General features: G+C 32.9%; 1 protein-coding gene and 1 long non-coding RNA gene across 3 annotated transcripts in view; both read left to right on the plus strand.

The window, feature by feature from the left end:
* The window catches only part of LOC115880409 (E3 ubiquitin-protein ligase TRIM9), a 364,333-nt gene that overhangs the window by 277,298 nt on the left and 61,977 nt on the right, over positions 1-25,058 (plus strand). Inside the window, exons 2-5 of one of the 2 annotated variants that reach the window (XM_030897602.1) lie at positions 7,819-7,914; positions 18,450-18,683; positions 21,905-22,058; positions 23,613-23,645. In XM_030897602.1, the coding sequence (XP_030753462.1) occupies positions 7,819-7,914; positions 18,450-18,683; positions 21,905-22,058; positions 23,613-23,645 (517 nt within the window). The remainder of the gene's footprint in view (positions 1-7,818; positions 7,915-18,449; positions 18,684-21,904; positions 22,059-23,612; positions 23,646-25,058) is intronic. The other variant, XM_030897610.1, reaches the window with a different exon arrangement.
* On the plus strand, positions 6,564-6,839 carry LOC115880429. Its single transcript, XR_004049875.1, has 2 exons — positions 6,564-6,695; positions 6,757-6,839. It is a non-coding gene; the product is annotated as an uncharacterized LOC115880429 (long non-coding RNA).

Below are 25,058 nucleotides of genomic sequence, written 5' to 3' on the forward strand. Positions count from 1 at the left end.
AAGATGCCTATACCTATGCCTCCTGAAGTTGCAGAAGCATCTGTGTAGACTGCTATCTCTTGAGTGTTCATTACTCGGTTGCTTTCCCATTCTTCTATTGTCAGGATACGAATCCTTATCTTTTCTCCAAAATCATGTTTGGAGTGGACTCTATTCTAAGTGAACAATTCAACGCATTGACTTTACCCAACTTTTTCACGGGTACTAGCCTGGCCGCTGTATAAAAGCTCAATAGGTTTAGGAATTAGTTTAGTTTACCCTTGATAACGGTCAGTGATCCTTCTCACCGAAACGTTGTATTAATCAAAATAAATAAAGACAATGGGAGTCCGAAATACATTTAGTTTCAATACTTAAATCATCATACAGTCTCAGGACTTTGACAAAAGCCAGTATTTGAAACGGTTTTACAGAATTTAGTTCTCCATCTTGAGTCGTACCAAAATTTATGGCACGGATGGTTTTCGTCTCGCCTCATGAAAAGGTGTTCTTGTGTTTGCCCATTTTCTCCGCAGAATATGTTAGACAGTGTCCTGTTAGAAACCCCCTGACAATCTGTAACCAGACATATTACCAAATAAGCAAAATCGATTTTCCAAAATTTTTCGAAAAAATTCCTCGGAACCCCTCTGTCGATTTTGTCAAAAACCGAAATCTCTCAGATCGCAGCTAAAATATTCTTACTGATAGTTCATTTTATGTAGAATTGACTGCCGCAAACCGTTTTCCGATATCTCTAACAGATTATCGAATTATTTGAGAAAATCTACAAAAAAAGTATTTTTTTCTGTTTTCCGAAACATTTAACACCAAATATCTCTGGAACAAAAAGTGTCAATTTCAAAAACGATACGGTTTTGTAAAGTACACATTCAGCACTACAAAAGAGACATATAAAGACTTTAATAGTCCAAAATAACCAAGTTATTTTACTTACATAGAAAATTAGAAAAATATGTTTTTCTTAAATTTTGAAAACTTCTGTTTTTTTTCTCTTTGACCGTTTCCTCTACCACCTATGTTGCCAAATTAACAAGATACTATATTTTTTACGTATCCATATTACTTACATTGCGTTGGCACTCACGAAATGCGGTAAAATGGTTAGGATATAACTTATAGTTGTAGCCGCCCTATCGCGCTAGAAGGGCTTAAGGAAACGAGAACATTAGAGACATCCATTAAGAGTGTTATTGCTGCTATAAACGACTTTCAACATCCTACCTACAAACGATATATTTTTAAATTATGGTTATCCTAAACAAAGCTGTCGTTTTAAAAACAAACGTGTACAATAAGCGCATTTTGATATTTTTTGTGCTATAAAAATGTTTGTACAGAGTGGCACCGCTCATATTAGGCGGAGTCCAATGAGACCGACAGTTTGTATTGAAAATTGATTTTCGAATTCTACAAGAAAAATAAAGGTAATTTTCATTAGAGAAGTATATGACAAAAATGTAAGGTTTTTGACATATTTAACGTTTTCTAAAAATGAAGAACAATTTTTTAATTTCAGTGAAAGCTACATAAATTCAAATTTACTCGGTATAGCCCAATTGTAATTAAAATAACGATTGTACTTTAAATCAAATTAAAACTTGGCCCAAAAAGTTATACGGGGTGAGACAAAATTAATACTGAACATTGGTCAAATTTAATGTTGTGACTTAATAGTACGAGAGCTAGCAACGTCTGGAAAACAAGTATTTTGAGAAAGCTGGCTCTTTGATATAGCTTTTACTATATTCTCTGGAACAGCGGGCAGGCCGTCTGGCTGCAGATAGACGTTGCGTTCACTACTGCGCATTGAAAGAAGTTCCTATATTTTTAGTTCTTTAAATACCAGTATTGAATATAAATCGAATAAGTTTCCATAGCGCTGCGCGAAAACGTTCAGGCTTAAAGCAAGAGGTCCAGAGTTCAATACCGGTTCGGGGTAAACTTTATTTTATTTTATTTTCGTTTATGTTCTAATAGGAAAGTATTCAATAATTTTGGTGATTAAAAAAGACAATTATTTAATACTTTACTATCAGAATATAAACGAAAATAAAATAAAAAGCAGCATTTTCTTTAACAAATAATTATTGAATTTTGTTTGTCATCCGTTGACTAATACTCATACAGAACGGGTATTTGCAATGGTAAGTTGTAGACAGCTACAGAAAATACACAAGTATTTTACAAAATGACGTTAAATACAAAATGCGGTATGACAGGGTCCAGCACAACGTCGCAAAAGTATTCATTTTTGCGACGCGATTGACAATAGGAAAAAGTCATTTTAATGCCTAAACATAAAAGTAAAGCACTTTTACGCCTAAGCCACAAAACATCCCCCTTTAGAAGTTTTTCTTTAATGGCCATAAAGGGTAGTAAAAGACAATGACTATATTAACCTAATTATCCTAATAGAGGCGTCACCGGTCACCATCAAATGGTGTAAAAATTGTGAAAATTTAGTCATCTAATTTTGACATCAATTTGGACAAATCTGCATAACTTTGGGGTAAATCTCTAATATGGAGCGTAGAGGTAAGAAGAAATATCTTCGTACATTAAAAAATTGTTATAAAAAAGGGAAGACTTAAGATGGCGCTGCTGTAGCAGGAAACTAAAATTTAAAATATGCGCCGAAAATTTTTATAACAGGAAATGATTTACAAGAGATAGATATTTGACGTGAAGGCACGAGTTTCAAAAAAATAAAAATTTTATTTTCATGTCACATGAAATAAATTGGCGATTTTTATTCAGTAGCAATAGACTGGGCCTTTAATATATAAAACTAATTGTTTTATATTCTAAAAAATAAAAGCAAAGCTATTTTGGGTAATGTTTGGTTATGTTACTTTTATTCTCTTATCTACTCTATGGTTACTTTTCATTTTTTAGTTTTATGCGTCATTAGCGCCACTGTGGTTATTTGGTGAACCCTTATTCTTTTTATTTTTGTGGCCACTTTTTCCCATAAGAGATATTTCTCCTCATCTCTACACTCCATAATCTCTAACAATATTTTTGCGATGCTTCAAAATGTGTTTCGCCTGTGGCGCTTTTTTATATAATCTTTCGTTCTCGACTTTTATTTTGAATGTTGCCAACCCTAGTTTAGAAAAACTCAGGTAAACTAAAGTAGCCCTGATTTCAGCAATTCTCAAGTTGGAAAACTGAAAATGATGCATTTCCGCAGAAATTTTTTGTGACAATTACTATTCAAAAAACTTTCAAATACTAAATAAACACCCCAAAATATTTCTTTCATAACTGATTTTCGCTAAACGTTGTTGCTGTCGTTGATTCAGCTAAGTTGGACCGTTTCCGTTACGATTTTTAACTTTTTAGTTTTGTTATTTTTTCTAAATCTTTTCTATATACCGTGCTGGCAACTATTACTTTTGGGTCGGCATTTACATGTGTGGCACAGTAAATCGCCATTTCAGGTATCTTATTAAAGCCGGAGTGAGATGAAAAATTTGCGACCCGACCGATGCGACGGCGCGACATGTGCTGTTGGGGCGTTGCCGATACGCCTTCCCTATCAAGTAAAAAATAAAAAAATTCGCAGATTCTCAAACCGCTTATTTTTAAAAGACTTTTTTTTTCAAGAGATAACTAGATTAAATCATTAGACATGTTCTGAGCATCGGGTGAAATGGAATTATAAGATATCGTTTAGTCTTGTCATTTTTTTAACGGAGAAAACGTCAGTAAATCGCGATAATTTAAAAAATCAACTTTTTTTAACACATAACGCCATAACTCAAGAACCAACTTTAGATATTTGAAACTTTTTTTATTTTCGAGATCGGATATTGTAGAAAATGTTTACATAAGAAAATTCGATAATAAAATTAAAAAATAACTACTATTTTAGTATTTTAACTATTTTAATAAACGCAAAAATAGCACAGTATTTATACGGCGAAGTTATAAAAATTTGGAAGAACTAATAATGCACTGACGCATACAAAAATCAAACGAATACTAAATTTCATTTATCAAAAGCATTGGATAGTCGTGGCTCAACGATAACCATTTAGTCGCACGGCGAGGTTGTCACATATGCTTTAGTATACTAATGAATGAATGATTTTATTCGAATAAAACCATTCGATAGTTGAAATCATTCATTCATTAAACATTCGATAGTCTAATTCATTCGATAGTTCCCATCGCTACTTTTTGCTATCTACCATTGAACATAGTCTTTGAGCTGTAGCGCAGTCCTCACAGTATTTCCACATCTCTTGCTGCTTGTTCTTAATGGCAGTTCCTATAGCTTCTTTCAGTGTGTTGATCATCACAAGTGGTGGGTCATCTACCACGGCCTCTCCCTTGGCCCCCTCTTTGACGAGTCTGTCTGCTTCCTGATTGCCCACCACATTGCTGTGGCCTGCATAGAGTAGCCCCGTCCCGACGCAGCTAGGACAGTGCTTCTCGGCATTCCATCACAATTTTCGATCTCACTGATTGCATGGCGATGCTTCTTAAAGCGCCCAAGCTGTCAGGGTATATCACGACATTCCCTATTGGTCTATCAGCATTTAACACCAAATATTTCTGGAACAAAAAGTGTCAATTTCAAAAACGATACGGTTTTGTAAAGTACACGTTCAGCACTACAAAAGAGAGATATAAAGACTTTAATAGTCCAAAATAACCAAGTTATTTTACTTATATAGAAAATTAGAAAAATATGTTTTTCTTAAATTTTGAAAACTTCTGTTTTTTTCTCTTTGACCTTTTCCTCTACCACCTATGTTGCCAAATTAACAAGATACTATATTTTTTACGTATCCATATTACTTACATTGCGTTGGCACTCACGAAATGCGGTAAAATGGTTAGGATATAACTTATAGTAGTAGCCGCCCTATCGCGCTAGAAGGGCTTAAGGAAACGAGAACATTAGAGACATCCATTAAGAGTGTTATTGCTGCTATAAACGACTTTCAACATCCTACCTACAAACGATATATTTTTAAATTATGGTTATCCTAAACAAATCTGTCGTTTTAAAAACAAACGTGTACAATAAGCGCATTTTGATATTTTTTGTGCTATATAAAAACGTTTGTACAGAGTGGCTCATATTAAGCGGAGTCCAATGAGACCGACAGTTTGTATTGAAAATTGATTTTCGAATTCTAGAAGAAAAATAAAGGTAATTTTCATTAGAGAAGTATATGACTAAAATGTAAGGTTTTTGACATATTTAACGTTTTCTAAAAATGAAGAACAATTTTTTAATTTCAATGAAAGCTACATAAATTCAAATTTACTCGGTATAGCCCAATTGTAGTTAAAATAACGATTGTACTTTAAATCAAATTAAAACTTGGCCCAAAAAGTTATACAGGGTGAGAAAAAATTAATACTGAACATTGGTCAAATTTAATGTTGTGACTTAATAGCACGGCATATAAATCACACGGCAGGCTAACTCGCTTTGGCGGGAACGCTACGCGCATATCCTCGCGCACGCCGCCATTTGCGTTTCCATCAACAGAAAGTAACCAGTGTCGTAGTTTTTTCAGCGACAACACAGAGTTACGGCAGATTCGAGTCAGTAGCGTGCGGCTTAATTTATTTTGATTTTTTCTTGAGTGATATATTTTGTTTTTGTTGTTTTATTTTTGTTTATTATATGATATATTTGGTTTTTCTAGTTTTATTTTCGTTTCTTATGTAATATAATTGCCAGTAGGTGCCCGGTGGCGTAGAGGTACAAGCTCTCGTCTACCAATAGTAGTTTGGGTACCTAGGTCGACTCAGCCTTAAATGAGTACTTGGGATTTACAATCCTGAGGTAATAATAGACGGTTGAAGCGTAGTGCTAGCCACATTACCTTCCTTTGTATACCGAACGGCTCTAGTATGGCAAGCTGTACCTTGCTACTCCCAAGGCGTCAAACGCTATATACGGGAGCTATTATTATTATGTAATATAATTTGTTTTAGTAGTTTTATTTTTGTTGTTCAATAAAAGTTTCTTTCTGTTTCCTAGAGATCCTATTAGGTATGTATATATGTGATTAATTATTTTAACATATTTTAGTTGTGAAAAAAAAACAGTAGTATACATATTAGGACATTCAGCTAAATAGGAAGATCTAATTAAAAATCTTAACAAACTTTAATACTGTGTGATCAAAAAAACTTGTTAAAATAATCATATGGGGAATTTTTGGTGAATCGGGACATTTTTCTCCCCAAATTGGCGAATTTAATTTAGATTTTTGGGTAGTTTAGAAAACTGACATTGGCAACGCCGCTAACCTCATTCTTTTGTTTGTTGTTTGTTCAAAAACCGGCACACGGCGTAGTACAAGGCTTGATAATTTTTTAAGAAATTTTTGATTGTTAATTTTATTTTTGTGCAAACTAAACAGTTGTTTTTTATTAAAAAATAGCAGACAAAGGTAAGAAAGGTAATGTCCATGCAAAAGTTTTTATTTCACAGGCTATTCTTTCTAGAAATTATACCATCCAGCCCTCCTATTTAATTATTAAATGAAGTGTGAAAAGTGTTAAAAGAGATATCAAGGGCTATTCTATTAAAATATCATCGGGCCAGTCTAGGCCCTGTTGTGAACCAGAAGGTCTGCTAAGTTGGATGTTGGATATAGAATGGAAGGAATATCATGGCCGAGAACAAGGCATAATTGTATGTCCCTTGATGTAGGGGGGTAGGTTTGTTTCTAATAGGCAGTAAAACCAAAAATTCTACTGTGAATCTTCATATTCTAGGCCTGTAAAGATAAATAATTCCTGGAGTCATCTCGAGGTATAGTACTCAAGTCGGAGCGAATCAATTGATAGCACGATGAAAAGAAATAATAGCCATCATAAAACTGTAAATATGTATATAACTAGTACAATGTAGCTATTTAACTGTAAGTACAATGTAGCTAGATATTTAGTAGAATAGGGGTATTATAAATTAATACAAAATACAATAATTGGTCATTCTTTCCATTCCCATTCAATTCTTCCCATTTAATCGTTTTCCCATAAAAAAAGGAAAATTAAAGTTAAGAGTGCCCTTAACCAAAAATAGTGAAATAAATGGAGATAGTCAAATTTTATATTAGCGTGTAAGACTTTGAATAAAAAGGTGTAAAAGGATTATAAATGCTGTATTTATATCCTTTAATATCATGATAATATAAAATTTGAGTAGATATCTCCATTTATTTCACTGTTTTTGGTTAAGGGCACTCTTAGTTTTTGCCTTAAAAATAATAAGTATAATAATAATTTAAATCCCCGCTCTTTCATAGTTCGTTCCTGTAGCCAACTAGAGGGCGCCAAAAGCGCAATCTCCCAACATTTTACCACGCGATTCACCACTCTCTAAACTATTAACTTTCTCTATGGGTCGACCGGTCAACTGCGACAAATCTGCTATATCCCCTTCCACGTCTCTTAGCGATGTGCACAGTTTCTCGGTTTATTTCATACGTTTGGCGACGTGTTTACTGTCTTCTCTTTGTTCAGTACATTATAAGCGCATTGTACTCTTCTTACATACGGAAATCTCGACCCAAGACTAACCTTTGCCAGCCCTTAGTATTTTACTAAACAATTAATTATTTTACTATAAATTACGTAATGCGTCAGTACTATTAAATAGTATTAAAAATTCAAGAAATTATTTCTTGAATTTTGAATAGTAGATTAAAAGCAGAGTAGCAGATTAAAATATTTTATTGTGTTTTAATTTATTAGAATTCCATCTGTTACAGATGTTTAAAAACTCTGGACAATGCAGCTTTTTAATTACTCATATTTTATTGATTTCTGTTTCAGACCGAACTGTCCCACAACTTGCAGCAACTGTCCGAGAGAGCGAAAACAACAACCGAATTGATTCAGCGATTAAAGGGAATGAGCGATAAAGTCAATGTAAGTTTTTCGTTATTTCATAGTTTTAGTGCTGTTTCAAATAGAGTGGACTGCCGTTGTTGGGTGACAAGTACATGACATGAGGAATTTAATATTAATTTTATCATCTAGGTGCATCTTTTTTCGGTAGTTGGTTGTAAAATGTTTAACTACTTAAAGCATTAATACCTGGGCTCACTGACACGCAGCTTTGCCTCAATTTGAACCATGCACTAAGTATTTATTATCGTTTCCCAATAATATATATCCCAATAATGGTGAGATTCTAATATGAAAAGCCCGGTATATAAGTCGAAAAATCGTGTGAACATTAAAGGCGAATTCAGTTCAGGATGATGTTTTAACTTATGTGATACTAAAATTGTTATAACTTTTTAAGCCTCACTAACATAAGCGTAAAGAATACAATAACAGCATTCTAAATGAACGTTTTTAACAAAATATCTTCTTCGATTCTTTTTCTCTTTCTCTCACTCTCTCTAACTAAAACGTCTGAGAAAATATTTTGAAGCGACGAAGAGGGAAATAATATAGCTTAAAACAACATAATAAATAATACGGTTTTAGTCCCTTACATTTTCCCTTTTGTTATCTTTTTCTTCATCTCCTTATTCGTCCCACATTTAAGTGATAAACTCGTTTACTTTGTGAAGAAAACCGTAAAAACGTTATTGTTCGGGATACATTCAGTAGATAGGACAAATAAAATGAGGGCGGACTCGGATCTGATTAAATAAAGAAATGGATGACGGAGAAAGTGTACATACAGATACCTAAAACCCCAATAATATGAAGGAATTGAAAGTTCTATCACGCGATAACAGAAATAGTAATTAGGGTAATGAAAAGAATATTGTTTTAAACTGGATTCACTAATCACTCAGTCTTCTGTATATTAAAATTCATGAATATAGTGTAAAGTTATTTATTACTGATATATCGAAAAGGTGGTCGCCGATTCCTTATTACAGTTGAGGGTTGGAACCTTTGGTGTTACACAGGAAAATAAAAACTAAATCACCACAATACACCAAAACACTTTTACTTTTACACTGGACGCGCGTTTCGCTAACCATGTTAGCATCATCAGCACATGATTATAAACTAAAGTACATCTACAAGTTGAGCGTTTATATACTCGCTCAGTGGACACCGAGTGGGCGTGGCAAAATCTAGCCAACCGAGTCAGAGCCCACTGAGCGTAACAGTTAGATTTCCGCAACTAGAGTAGTAGGAACAAAGAACTTGAAGGAATTGGACCGTTGTCTCTGTTCATACTATCTTTACATTTATTAATTCTGATGCTTTCATATGCATCTAATTGCCTGTAATTTGAGACTTGTTTAATTAATTTTAAATTATTCAGATCTATACAATGTTCTTTATCAACTATATGTTCGGCAACGCAAGATTTATCCAGTCTACCATATCTTATCTGAGCTAAATGTTCTTTAAATCTAGTTAATATTGATCTTCTAGTTTGCCCAACATATTTCTGATTACAATCTTTACAAGAAATTTCATAAATACCCGACCTTTCCAGTGGAGGTGTTTTTTCTTTTGGATTACCTAATAATTGTTGTAATTTATTATTAGCACTATACACAAGTTTATAATTGACATTCTTAAAAATTCTTTTTAGACCACGGGATAACTCTCTATCAAACGGTATCGAAAAATATTTAGACGTATCTTTCTCCACTTGAAAAGTCGAATTTTCAGAAATCATTAACCTATACCTACGTTTTCTAATTAATTTATCAATTAGTGAAGGAGAATATCCATTACACTCAGCTACATTCCTAATGTAAACTCTTTCTATTTCATATCTTTCGTTGGAAAGTGGGAAACTAAGTAATCTATGAACTTGTAACGTTTTTAGTTCGTTACATGTCTTTTTTATATATAATATATGATGTCTGGCCTATCATCACCGGATTCCCTCTCGTTCAGGCCGGATAGTTTATTTGACGCGTAATTTTTACGTTCCCTAGTCACCAACCCTGTTATCGTTCGACACAATTATCGTTCTCTCCGTGCTTAACCTCACTTTGTTTTGACGCTCTGTTGTATCCCAGCTTTTAGAAATGGTGATTATTTAAATCTTGCTGTATAATTTGAATCAGCTGCTATTTCGAGGCTACAGGTAAAGATAGTTATTACCTTTTATAGATTCGATATTATTATTGAATATTTTTAGGGTAGAGTTACGGATGTCCCAACTTGTATTTGTGTTTTGCTGGCACGTTGGCGTCCCTTTTCTTTTGTCCTCCAGAATGTCACATGGAAGAAAGGACATGTTGTTTATTATTTATTGAGCCCTCGGAAGTATTTCGAGGTAGGTTTATTTTGTTTATTAGACCTTGTTTGGTTTTAAACAAGAGTTTCATATTTTTAGGGTCCAAGGTACGGACTGTGTCCAAGGTACGGACTGTGTCCAAGGTACGGGTAGTGTCTTATGTACAGACATTATCTTATGTACAGATGTCCTGTGGACGAGTGTCCCCAGTAAGAATGATTTTTTTTCTTACATATAAGTGCCACAGCGTGGATGTAGCTTGAGTCCCATGCTGCTTCACTCCCATTTCTAAGCCTAGTCAGTAGCTACGGCTGTAATGATTCATGGTGTCCTCAATCTGGCCCCTTTTGTTGTTTTGGCCAACAGGATCGCCGACAGACAGTACAGAGATGCTAGACCACCTCACGCTGCTACTGTTTGAAGCAAGGTTACATAAAAGAGCAGCTACAGTACGTCTGTCCGTTCTGTAGCTACGCGGTATCCGTGAGAGGGGAAACGATATTCTCTCGATGTTTTTCGTAAAAAATTAGACGACGCGTCCCATTTTCAGTCTTAAACAATAACGTACATCTTAAGTAATATCGTACAGACTATGTTCAGTGGTTAGATTGTTAAGAACATTCATGTCGATATAATCTTTAAATTATAATTTAGATCTTAGGTTTCATTGCATTACGTCTTGTAATGGTATTACTTTTATAGATATTATTGCACTATTTTAATAGATGGATAATCAAACATAGATTCTAGAATCTACAGGTTGTAACATCTTCGATTTAGCATCATATGGAATATATCAAATTAATTAAAGTAATGCTACATTTCATATTTTCTCTTAAACTTTACATGTCCTGTATTTTATCGTAGTTGTTTTCATTGATATTTAGTACGACTCTTACCACCACTTTCTTTGACATATAACCACTATATATTTACTAGAACTCTACAATGTCATGTATCAGCAAAGAAAGTCATGAATAAATATAGTCATTAGTTTTAAGTATTATACAACTGTGTTTTCTTTCTCTGTACATGCCTGGCGCCCAATATCTATATATCTTTTGTTAATTATTACTGATTAATTTTCTCTCTAGTGAAATACCTTATCCACGACTGCTCTCCGATGAAAAGCTGCCGTTCGCAGTGGTAGTGGTTTAAAAAACGCTACAAACTAAGAAATTTAAATTTTGTACTTTAGTTTATAATCATGTGCTGATGATGATAACATGGTTAGCGAAACGCGCGTCCAGTGTAAAAGTAAAAGTGTTTTGGAGTATTGTGGTGATTTAGTTTTTATTTTGCTGATTCCTTATTGGTTGAAAAAATTATGGGGTGCACTTTAAATTTCACATAAGTTTAGAGTGGCTAAATCAGAGCGAAAGTGAAGAAGCAGATGATTTTACTGAAAAGCATATGGATTTACACAATAAGGTTTTTTTTTCATTTTTTTTTTATTAAGGTCTGTCTAATTTTAAAGTTACAAAAATATAATATACAAAAATTGTAACAGGTTAAAAAAACAACCAAACCAATTTAAAAAAATAAGTAAATTTAGGGTAAAAAATACAAGGCTATGGACGTATCCCTGAAGCTTCATTCAGAACCTCGCAATTAGTGGAATTTATTAGTGGTTTCAATAATTAGTTTAGAACGTTTTTCCCTTAATTTCAATGTAATCATTCAGAACATCTAAATTTGTGGTAGTCATTTTCTATTAATATAAAAATAAAAAGTTAACAAACTTTTTACCTTTCCACTAATTACACTTCAAAATTTGCGAGGAATGTCATTTTGACCTTTGATTATCATTCATCAAGAGAAATTGTGGTTAGAAATCAAAAAGTTTTTTATTTTATAAGCTAAATATTAGGCTTTCTCTATGGATACAACTGACTACCGCAAGCTGTTGCTGAATGATCGTAAACTAAAAGGTATAAATTATAATTGAAACCACTAATTTCTTCCACTAATTGCGAGGTTTTGAGTGAAGCTTTAATTAGCTTCATTCGTGAACGTCGAAATTAGTGGAACCAATTAGTGGTTTCAATTAGCGTCGGAGTTTCTTTAGCTTCAATGTAAGCATTCAGAACATCAAAATTAGTGGTAGTCATTTTCAATTAGTAGAAAAAGTTGACAAACTTTTAACACCTTGCTTTTAACTTTTCGAATTTGTACTTGTGGTTAGAAATCAAAAGTTGATTGTTTTATAAGCTAAATATTAGGCATTCTCTATGGATACAACTGATTGCAAGCTGTTGCTATGATATTCCATTAATTTTAATTATGTTTTTTAGACATTATGAATGATCGCAAACTAAAAAGTATAATGTGTAACTGAAACCAATAATTTATTCCGCTAATTGCGAGGTTCTTAATAAAGTTTTAGATAAAATAGTAGAAAAGGCCAACATTAAATAATTGAAATTGAATTTAATTATTTGAATAAATTTATTGGCAATATTGATTTATTTTAGAGGAGATATCAGTGACTTTTTCAAATAAAAATGTATGTACAATATTTTAAATGGATGCGACGCATCACCCGCATAACGCACAGAAAAAAACAAAATGTTTAAGTCAAGAATATGAAAATTCTTGAAAATATATGCTTCATTATATATCATTTTATTTTTTTCAAACGAAATTCCTGCAATTTACTTTCCACAAAACAATTACTATTATTATAGTATATATAATTATATTAATTTATATATCTTAAAAATATTTTATCCAAAAATCGGCGGTTTTAATAAATTTATTTTTAGTCTCTCTTGCTGATAATAAGGAATTTTCCCAGTCATACGTTTTTTTTTCTGTTGGTAGAGGTTCTACGGCAATTCAGCAACATAAAAAATTCTACGACTTTGATTTTATCCACGAAAACACCTACTAATGGAGGTAATCGTCTATTCTTGGTAATCAATCTATTTTTTAGCCGACCATACCAATAGGTATGGTAGGCTATTAGGATCGGCAAAAAAAAAGTTTTTTTAATTTCACTCAAAATGAGTTACTTGAGTCACAAATGACCTAAATACAAAATATTTTCATGGTGTCTGTCTGTCTGTCTGTCTGTCCGTCTGTAACACGATAACTCAAAAATCGCTGAACCGATTTTAACCAAATTTGGCACAAAAATACTGTGGCATCCGAGAATCTGGCCATTAGTTTTTGGTGGGGGTGGGTGGTTGGTAAAGGGGTATGGGGGGGGTTAAAAATTTAAAAAATATATAAAAGCTCAAAGGGTTTTTTGTTACATCCATCCCGCCGAAACTGCTTTACCAATCTTGATGATTCTTTTTTTAAATGAAAGGTATATATGTGTAGATTTGTTATGAAGAATTTTTAAATTGTTGAATGGCTATTTCTTTGTATAAATCGACTAAATATTAAAACATACCTGAAAAACACCTACATACAATACCTCCAGAAATAAGTTATTTGTCATTGTCAGTGGTTTGTCAGTTAGATTATATATCAAGTTTTTAGATATTTTAGGGATCAGTTCATACAGCCAGCTTTAGATACATAAATATTAGAACAAAGGTTCGTTTAAACAACATTAGTGAATTAGCTACACAAAGCGATTTTAGGAAATTCATCCTCTTAGAGAGTAAAATTATATCGGAACAATTTGTTGTATGAAAATTCCTTACTATGTGGTCTAGAAGAATGAAATCCTACAAAAAGAATTTCCACGAAATCCTACGAAAAGAATCCTTTTTAAATTCATCAACCAAATGGATAAAGTTAGTAAAAATTTATATAAAACTTGGTGACCTCTGTGATTATACACATAAAAATTGGCACAAAGGATCATTTAAAAATTTAATTATTTGGATAAAGCGATTTTATGAAATTTATAATCTTAGGGAGTAGAATAGGGAATGAAAGTTTGCTATACGAAAATGCATTACTATAACATCTAGCAGTATAAAATTTTATACAAGGGTTTATTTAGTGACACATCAATAATATAAACGAAATATTTCTTCTTCAATTATCCTTCAAGGAATAAAAAATAACTATAAATAGAGTATTAGTACTCCTAATAAACCAAAAAAAGAGATGAAAAATAAAAAAAAATATCAAGGGTGTATATTAAGTAAAGCGACAATTGAGAAAATTTCAAATATTCATTTGAAAACTTCATATTTCAAAACTATTTATTTTAGTAATACAGTTTATATGGGACCATAGGTAGGGGTTCTATCTATAGAGGGTAAATAATCATTTCACTTTTATTATTTTGGAGAGATTTTATTTTTTCAGATTTTGCAAAATTTCTTTGAAATTGACTTTGGTTCGATTTCGAAAATAATCTATATATAAATAAGAAATAAAAAACCGCCCTGGAAGATCGCCATCCACCCTCTATCCAACCATACATAATTAGTTTCAGTCAATGGAAGTAGTTAGAAAAAATTGAAAAAAAGTGTTAAAAAAACAAGATTTCAAGAACATTTTGTGGCCAAAATTGAACTTCTTTGAAATACTTTGATTTCGATAACTTCTAGAATTATTAAGATTTTTTATTTCAGACGGCTCTAATCAAAAGTTTTATTTTTGGTATACAAAGTGTGTCATAAAGTCATATACAGGCTATGAAAAAATAAAAAACGGTTTTTAAATTTTCGAATTTTCTTGAGTACATAATAATATTTAAAGAGAATAAAAATGCTCTTGAAATTGGAATATTGACGACTTTTTATAAATTTTAAGTAAAAAATATGTAATAAGTCAAAAATAACAATATCGACTTTTTGTCGAGCGAGTCTTAAATAAGTGCAATTATTCTTAGCGGTAGTAGGTATATTTGACCCCAGAAACACGATTATGAGTTTTTTCGCGAAATTTTTTTTGAAAATTTGGAATTTTTTGAAAAACCTTTTCGATTTTTTTTTAGTTTTTAGTTAAAAACCATAATTTCTTGATAATATGTCAACATAGATAGGTAGTAGATTAAATTTACAAGATAGAAAACCCCGAAAAGCTGCAGTGATTCTCAAAATTTAAGCAAAAAATATTTTTTTTGGAAATTTTTAAAGTAAAATAACTCGGTTATTTTGGAGTTATTTGAAAAACGGTAAAGAGAAAATATGGTTTTGTATCGAGATCTACCAGCCCTGAAAATATTTGCACTTATTCAAGACTTGCCCTGTATAATACCCAGAAAATCGACAATTGATAACTTTCATATGAAATACGAGTAGCTCTAAAACTCTTAAAAACATAGTTTAAATAGGACATTTATAAGGTTCACTAGCTCTATATACAAAGTAAATCATTTAAATCAATGCATGAACTATTCGAGGTGTAACGCGAACGTAGTCGCGGGAAAAACCTAGTTTGTAATAACATGAAAATCAGTCAGGGTCGCAGTTTTCGAGATATTAACGTATTTTAGTATGGGCGGCTATACGTGCCTCCCGGCGCCAATTTTTTTTGTTCACAAATTCAAAAATTAAAAAATCAAAATTCAAAAAAACGCCTCACGCAATTTATGGACGACCCCGCCCCCAATAAATTTTACAAATTTTCGATAAATACTCCACTTACCTGTGAGAGTTGCACATTTCACACTTGCCTTGTTCGTTAGTTATCCTTTACCTTTTGCAATTAGTATTTGACACATTTTCAGCAGTAACGCAACTGATCCATTTAGGAGAGTGGCCCTTTTTTGATCCGATATCCGGTCATAAAAGGCCTAATTCGTATTCAGTCAGTAATCGTATTTTTGCCAATATTTCAACTTTAACTCGAATTCGTTCGGAAAAAACTCGATAGATCTTTTGCCCCTTCTGAAATAAATACAAAAGCCCAATAGGGACGAATTGACACCAAATTTATAGCCATTTTAGGTTTTAAATTATGCCAATCTGTTCGATATAACCAAATGATCCATTTATACAGGGTCCTGATTGCAGAATAATAGTAGTATAATACTACATATTGGATCTAGCTCCTAAAATAAATAATCCTAAAGCTCCTTAATAAAGAAATTAGGGACTTCTTTTAGCGCCCGATCTAGTCTGTATACTAAACGTATTTCAATGAAATTTGTTCACTTGTACAGGGTGGGTCAAATTCGACGCTTTTAAATGGAAACGCCCTTTTCTATAGGAGATAGACGAAAACTAATATCGGTGTCTGGAGCTCAATTTTCATCAAAAACACGATGGTGAAAACCGCACATCAATATCTGTTACCGTTTCGGAGTTACGGGGTGTTTTTCAAAAATGTGCATTTTTAACAAATCGCTGTAACTTTTTTCCTATGGAAAATTTTGTATTTCCATGAAAACATTTCCAAAGCACCTTTTTACGTAGAATTTAATGGTTTAAGTATAATTTTTTAAAATTAATAATTTAAGAGTTACCAACAGAAAAATTGATTTTTATTTGCAACACCCTCTATATTTTTAATTAACTGAAAAGAATTTAAAATTGCCTTTCCAAGAATATAGCACACTTGATATTTTGTTATAATCCCCTTCGAAATACAGAATTTTTAAAAGTTCGCCACTTTTAACTAGTAGGCTTTGGACCCCTTATTGATGATATGCCCTTAATGGAACTCGAAAACATATTTTTCCAGCAAGACGACGCACCGCCTCTGAACGCTGAAGTTATCAGCAAATTTTTGCAGCCAATTTCAAAAATAATTTAATATCTAACCAAGATCCCAGCCGTTGGCAGTCGAGGCCGCCTGACTTAGTGCCCATGGATCTAATCCTATGAATATATCTGCGGAAGAATAAAGGTTCCTTATTCCGCCGTATAATCTTGACAAGAATTAGAAATACTTAGCAGTTATAAGAGGGTATCTTTCACCCCCACCGAGTTAATGAATTCCGCGAGAAATGTTCAAAAACTGCCCCGTCTGTCCATAACAGAAGACGGTCGATATGTCGAATACCTGTAGCAAAATCTCATGTCTTGGTTTGCTATTTATTTTTATTGTTATTAGATATAGATTAAATGTGTTGATGTTGGTTAAATATATTTTAAATTGTTATAAAATTCTGCATCTCTGATAGCAAATATTATTTTCGTTTTAATTGATGCTCACAGCTAGAATTTTTTTGCATTACAGCCGGTGCCGTTCAAAGCCTACTTATTTAAAGCGGGCGAATTTTTGTATACTCGATATCTCGAAGAGGAAACGAGCAAAATATCAAGTGTGTTATATTTTTGGAAAGGTAATTTTAAGTTATTTTCAATAAATTAAAAATATACAGAGTGTCACATATAAAAAATCAAATTTTCTGTTGATAATTCTTAAACTATTAATTTTAAAAAAAATATACTTAAACCATTAAATTCTACGTAAAAAGGTGCTTTGGAAATGTTTTCATAAAAATACAAAATTTTCCATAGGAAAAAAGTTACAGCGATTTGTTAAAAATGCACATTTTTGAAAAACACCCCGTAACTCCGAAACGGTAACAGATATTGATGTGCGGTTTTCACCATCGTGTTTTTGATGAAAATTGAGCTCCAGACACCGATATTACTTTTCCTCTATCTCCTATAGAAAAGGGTGTTTCCATTTAAAAGCGTCGAATTTGACCCACCCTGTACACATTGGCGTAACTATAGGGGTGCCCGGGGGTGCCGCCCCCCCCCAGGTACTGCTGGGCAGCCCCCAGAGAAATCCTGAATTATGACTCTTGGCTACGTATTAATTTTTATTTGCTTGTGATACAGTAAAAATTACGTTTTCTAGTTTTGTTTAGTTAATATTATTTTGTTGTGTTCAAAAAATGTGTTAATTTTTATTTTTTTAGAAAATTTGTAGGTATTTAAGTAATTTACGGGAACACGGTTTGATAACCAAGTCTATGAAATTTATTGATAGAGAAATTCATGTAAACGTTTTATTCAAAAAATGTGTTTTTTTAAATTATTTTTCAATTTAAAAAAAAAGCCCTAGGCTCCCCCTGGGCTCAACACCAGCCGCCCCCCAGTCCCACCCCAGGATGAATTGCTAGTTACGCTAATGGCTAGGATAATCTATTAATTTTAATTGTTTTTTAAACATTATGAATGATCGTAAACTAAAAAGTATAAAGTATAATTGAAACCACTAATTTATTCCAGTAGTAGCAAGGTTCTGAATGAAGCTTAATAGTAAAATTTAAAGTCATTTCATTGCCATCTACTATAATTCCGCTTATAGTACGAAAATTGCTAACATTCCAAACACACTGGCTCATTTCGTCGTCTGGTTTCAGGAGAACTGCGAGGAATTCGAACAGATCGTGTCCGCCCAATGCGAGGCCCTTATCCAGGCGATCCAAAACCGCAGAGACCAGCTCATCGACTGTATACGACAGGACAAGGAGCTGAGAGTTAGGGCCCTAAAGGAGCAGGTGACCACGTGCACGTCCAGATTACAACAGACCACCGCACTGCTGCAATTCTGCATCGAAGCGCTCAAAGAGACCGACAGCTCATCGTTCCTACAAGTAAGATTTAATTGCTGTCAATGTCTAATTAGGTTCCCATTTTGATCACATATAAGGAGCAATCAACAGTGATTGAAATAGAGGGAAATAGTGTGTTAAAGATTGTAGGCCTCGTGTTTGGTATTTATTGTTCTCTAATTTCTTAAAAATTTACAAATTTTGGCTTTGTTATGTGTGAAATTGGCATATTTTTCAATATAACAATTACAATTTTTTACAGCTTTAATATTCAACACTGAAAAGGAATACTTACAAAATCACGCCATGTTTCCCTTCAAGCGTTAAGAACAAGATTAAAAATTGAATATAATCTGGGATGTACATTTTAGTCAATACAGAAAATTAATGTATCTATAAGGATAAAAGTACCACCAGTACAAAGACCACTCTCTACCCAAATGGAAAGAACCCTTTAAGAGTTGTTACGAAATTTTCCACGATCACCATTCGCTTTGTCATTAAAATGTCATTCAACTTACTACTACGAGTACTTACATTACTCATACACGTACCATCTTTCAGAATAACGGGATTAAATTGCCATGTTAGAAGGAAGTTGTGTTTATAGCTTTGGAGTAGCATCTAGCTCATTTGCCAGCTCAAAACTAGTAACTCGCATTTTCATTGAAGGACATATTTCTCATAGCCTGTCATATTTATTTCAAACCAGTAATCAACGAGAATATTCGAATAATTTAATAAGATTACTGTAAATCACTATAAATAATGAATTGTTTGTAATTGAATAATAAGAAATAACTTCTTTATTATTAATCTGGTAAATGATGGAGATAAACAAATGTGATTGATTAAAATGCTATTTTAAGATGAAGCTTTTGTTAACAACAGTGCTTGTATAGGGTGGGTCAAATTCGACGCTTTTAAATGGAAACACCCTTTTCTATAGGAGACTAATATTGGTGTCTGGAGCTCAATTTTTGTCTAAAACATGATGGTGAAAACCGCATATCGATATCTGTTACCGTTTCGGAGTTACGGGGTGTTTTTCAAAAATATTCATTTTTAACAAATCGCTGTAACTTTTTTGCTATGGAAAATTTTGTATTTCTATGAAAACATTCGCAAAGCACCTTTTTACGTAGAATTTAATGGTTTTAGTATAATTTTTTTAAAATTAATAATTTAAGAGTTATCAACAGAAAATTTGATTTTTTATATGGGACACCCTGTATATTTTTAATTTATTGAAAAGAATTTAAAATTACCTTTCCAAAAATATAACACATTTGATATTTTGCTCGATTCCTCTTCCAGATATAGAGTATATAAAAATTCGCCCGCTTTAAATAAGTAGGCTTTGAACGGCACCGGCTGTAATGCAAAAAAAATTCTAGTTGTGAGCATCAATTAAAACGAAAATAATATTTGCTATGAGAGAAGCAGAATTTTATAACAATTTAAAATATATTTAACCAACATCAACACATTTAAACTATATCTAATAACAATAAAAATAAATAGCAAACCAAGACATGAGATTTCGCTACAGGTGTTAGACATATCGACCGTCTTATGTTATGGACAGACGGGGCAGTTTTTGAACATTTCTTACGGAATTCATTAACTCAGTGGGGGTGGAAGATACCCTTTCATAACTGCTAAGTTTTTCTAATTCTTGTCTAGATTATACGGAATAATAAGGAACCTTTATTCTTCCGCAAATATATCCATAGGATTAGATCCATGGGCACTAAGTCAGGCGGCCTCGACGGCCAACGGCTGGGATCTTGGTTAGCTATTCAATTATTCTTGAAATTGGCTGCAAAAATTTGCTGATAACTTCAGCGTTCAGAGGCGGTGCGTCGCGTCGTCTTGCTGGAAAAATGTTTTCGAGTTCCATTAGGGGCATATCATCAATAAGGGGTCCAAAGCCTACTAGTTAAAAGTGGCGAACTTTAAAAAATTCTGTATTTCGAAGGGGATTATAACAAAATATCCAGTGTGCTATATTTTTGGAAAGGTAATTTTATATTCTTTTCAGTTAATTAAAAATATAGAGGGTGTCCCAAATATAAAATCAATTTTTCTGTTGATAACGCTTAAACTATTAATTTAAAAAAAATTATACTTAAACCATTAAATTCTACGTAAAAAGGTGCTTTGGAAATGTTTTCATAGAAATACAAAATTTTCCATAGCAAAAAAGTTACTTCGATCTTTATAGCGTTGTTGTGATCATCCGCGGGAGTGCACATGACTTTAGTTTTATCGATGTTCAGCTTAAGTCCCAAAGCCTTGTATGCCCATGTATATGTGTTCAACATTTCTTGCAATTATTGATGTAACGTATTTGCAACTAGAGCACAGTCATCAGCGTATTGAAGTTCTGTGATGAATTTTGTACGTGATTTTGCCCTGAGTCTTTTTATGTTGAACTGACCGCCGTCGTATCTGTATCTAATATGCCCAAACCTCTCTCCTGCAGTTTGCTGTCCACTATAATGGAAAGCGCTGCCATGAATATATTGAATAGGAGAGGCGTTAAAACACATCCCTGCCTAACGCCTGTGCTTGTTAGGAAGGGATCGCTCAGTCATCCATGATATGATACTCTTATTGTTGTTGTTATGCCCATTGTCATGCATAGTTGCCCAAAGTGCATCTCTGTTCACAGAGTCGAAGGCTTTTGTTAGATCGATGAATGCAACATAAAGTTTAGACTGCTGCTCTTTTACTTTTTCCTGTAGTTGGCGGATGGAGAATATGGAATCGACGGTGCCACGGTTGGTGCGAAAACCCGTTTGCGATTCAGGGAGGATTTTTTCTATATGTGGGTCAGGAGGTTTGACATAATTTTCGCAAGAATTTTTCCTCCGATAGCCAGTAGTGAAATTCCTCGGTAGTTTCCGCATTCTGATGCACTTCCTTTGTTCTTAAATATACTCCGTATGTAGGTCATAATAGAACGACTTTTTTTATTACAAAGATTTTCGTAACGCAATTAAATGACCGCAAGGCATTATAGCGGGGAATACATAGTGGCGATTGTGGCCTGTATGGCTTTTGTAATCTAATTTGCTAGCCCAATAAATCGATCGCTGCACAAAATTGCACGTGTCTATGCGGCTACGTGCTATTTGAAAAGGTAAATTAAGCATTGATATCGCGGTCGTGATTGGCCATATATTGAGCCCCAATCGAAAAATATAGTTAGAACCATAAAAAAATTGAAAAATTATAATAAAAATATTAATTTTCAGGTTGGAACAATGTTAATATCCAGAGTAGCCAATACGGATCATTCATGGCACAAGGAATGGACTGCGCCAAGAGTATCCCCACACTTTGATCTCACACTAGACGACAAATCTGTCCTAAGAGCCATAGAACAACTTAATTTTATACAAATGAAACGTAAGTATTTTTAATTTAAACAAAATGGGTATCCTTTTTCGGAAACTAAGCTTGAAAGAATGTAAAATTTTAATTAAAACATTAATTTTAAATGTACATTCTGATATTTAAGGAGATCTTTGATCTGTAAATCATCTGTTTTTAATATTAATTATTTTATAATAGACTGGTAGATATAAAATCAATCAAGTGGTAAAACTACACTCACCGGCACGAAAGTTTCTCGATAGTTTGTTTTTTGAATGATCTCTGGTTCTGCTCTTGGCACTAGTCAACAGACCTCTAAAATAGTGTTTATGATTTATGTAATGCTACTGTCTTTGAAAAAGCATATTATTGTCTGTTGGGCAGTTAGTTACTCTAGGTGATATAGTTTTTAAGTCCAAAAGTTGGTCTCTACCATGATCAATTTATAGCCGATACTTCAGAACTTAAAGTCATCTGTACTAGAGTAAACGTCAATAAACAATAATAGTATAACTTTTTAATGGAAATGACATTACAAAACCAATAAACACTATTTTATAAGAGTTGATGAGTCCCCAAACCAAAATCGATGCTAAAATTGCTGCAAATCCTACTGTCTTAATCAAAAGCGAATATCTCCAATAAAAATAAAGCTATTGAGATGAATCAAAAAACAAACTATCGAGAAAAGAGGTACCTATTTGATAAAATGATTTTCAAGTTTCGTGCTTTCTTAACATATTCCACAGGGCGTTCCAAATTTTCACCAAAATATCAACATTTCATTTCCCCTCCTATAATTGACAGAAGGAAACTTTTATATTTAATTTCGAAAGAGATACTAAAAGGTCAAATAATTTAACTATAATTTTTTTAAAAAATCACCGAAATCGGCCAACTAGGACAACATATATTAAACTTTAAAATACATCAAAATTTTGAGGTGCCCGGTTTTCGTACCGGTGAGTGTATATGAGAACAGTTTTAGACTTAAAGTCTACTTACCATTTTAATCTAGACACGTTAATTGGCAATTAGTGTCCAATTAACAAGTCTATTGCACATTAAATTGTTATCTAATTATTATACTAGAGAGAAAGGGAACTATCGAACTTTAAAGAAAACTGCTTTTAAATTGGTTCAAACCAATTTGTTTATTTTATGTACAAAAAAAGTAATTATATTTTTTTTTTCATCAAAATTATGGAAATGTGTTTAAAAAGACAATGCTATATGAAGAAAATTATAATGGTTTTAAAGATGACTTGAAAAATACTTTTTCAATCGTCAATCTACTTGTAATAGTACGTATTTTTAAATAACATTGACCTTATTTTAAAAGAATGACACGCCAAAAATGTCTTAGAATACCAGTTCTACAATATTTCATAATAGTATTCTTATTCCAGATTAATCAGAGGCATACTTATATTTTTTTTTATTAAAGTAGTGTCATTAATCTAACATCTTCATCGATTAACATATATCAAAATATACCCTTTAATTAGTAGAAAATATTATTTGAGTTTAATTAAAATATTATTTGAGTTTTGAATTAAAAGCAAAATTCCGTTTTATGCAATACAGCATTCATTGATGGCCAAGAAAGAGTTCCGGCAGGTAAATGAAGCATGGAAACGCTCTAAGAAGCGCATGAAAATTTATAATTTATTATCTTTTTCGCATGGTTAAGTTTATAGCATGAAGGAAACCAGTTTTTAACGTTTAAAGTTCTTAAAATTTTACCGCACCACTTTGGGGTATAAACTTCGAGCAATAAGGCCTTTTAAAAAGATATTTGCTATAAAAATTTGGATAAAATTTTAAAAAAATCTTGCGCTCTATCGTTCTTCTTATATCTTTATAGTGGGTCGGTAAAAACTACTTCATTATTAATCTATACAGAGTGGTCCTAATTGTAATCAGCAAACTTCAGCAACATATTCTGCAAATAAAAATAATTAAAAATGTACATACCGGGTGAGCCTCAAAAGTGCTGCTCGTAGAAAAGTAGGACATGTAAAAAATGTATTTAAAATTGTCAATATAATGCTCTGTATACTTTACCTTTTAAACAAATTAAACACCAGCTTTTTTTAAAATGTCTAATTTCCTTTCATCACCTAAATGTGTTAAATGGCTTAGACTCTTTGACTTTGACAAGTATTTATTTTATAAAAATAAAAAAAAATGCCAAGACATTTATCAGAGTTTACAAAGGCACAAATTATAACTCGAGTTATTGAAGATCGTTGGTCTATAAGAAGAGCCGCAATCCATTTTGGGGTTAACAAAAAAAAACGATAAATCGCTGGAAGAAACGTTGGATTGATCATAACACTACAAAGAGGAAACAAGGAACAGGGCCAAAAAGTAAGTTCGAACGAAGAAGATGAGGCTCTACTCAACGAACTAGAGCACAATCCATTTTCAACATGTGCAGAGGCTTCTAGCGCAAGCGGGTTTCCAGGGTCTCGTCAAACCGCCCAGAGAAGGATAAAAGAATCAAATTTGAAATGTAGTGCTGCAGTGAAAAAATCTCTATTAACTGATGAGCAAAAACAAGCCAGGGTAATTTTTGCAGTAATATTTTAATTGAAGAAGATTTTTGGGAGAGGGTTACTTTTTCGGACGAAAAAGTGTTTCAATCAACATCCGAAAAGAGAAGAATTTTGGTATACCGTCCACCCAATTCAAGATTTAACCCTGAATACACCCATAACATCAAAAGAGCAGGACATTTTGCAATAAATATCTGGGGTTGGTTTGGTGCCAGGGGCTGAGGTGTTTGTTGGAGGATCGAAGGATGTTTCAACAACGAAAGATACATAGAAATTTTGGAAAATGTTATGCTCCCTTCTGTTAGGACTCTCTATGAAAACAACAATTTTGTCTTTCAACAAGACAACTGTTCGGTTCATACTGCTATTGCCGTTAACACCTGGTAACAACAACACTGAAACATTGCCTTGGCCTTCCAACCGCCCCGACCTAAATCCGATGGAAAATGTTTGGGGTCGTATAACTAAAATT

This window comes from Sitophilus oryzae, unplaced genomic scaffold (assembly GCF_002938485.1).
Source record: "Sitophilus oryzae breed Bouriz unplaced genomic scaffold, Soryzae_2.0 scaffold_1081_pilon_pilon, whole genome shotgun sequence".
Taxonomy (NCBI): domain Eukaryota; kingdom Metazoa; phylum Arthropoda; class Insecta; order Coleoptera; family Curculionidae; genus Sitophilus; species Sitophilus oryzae.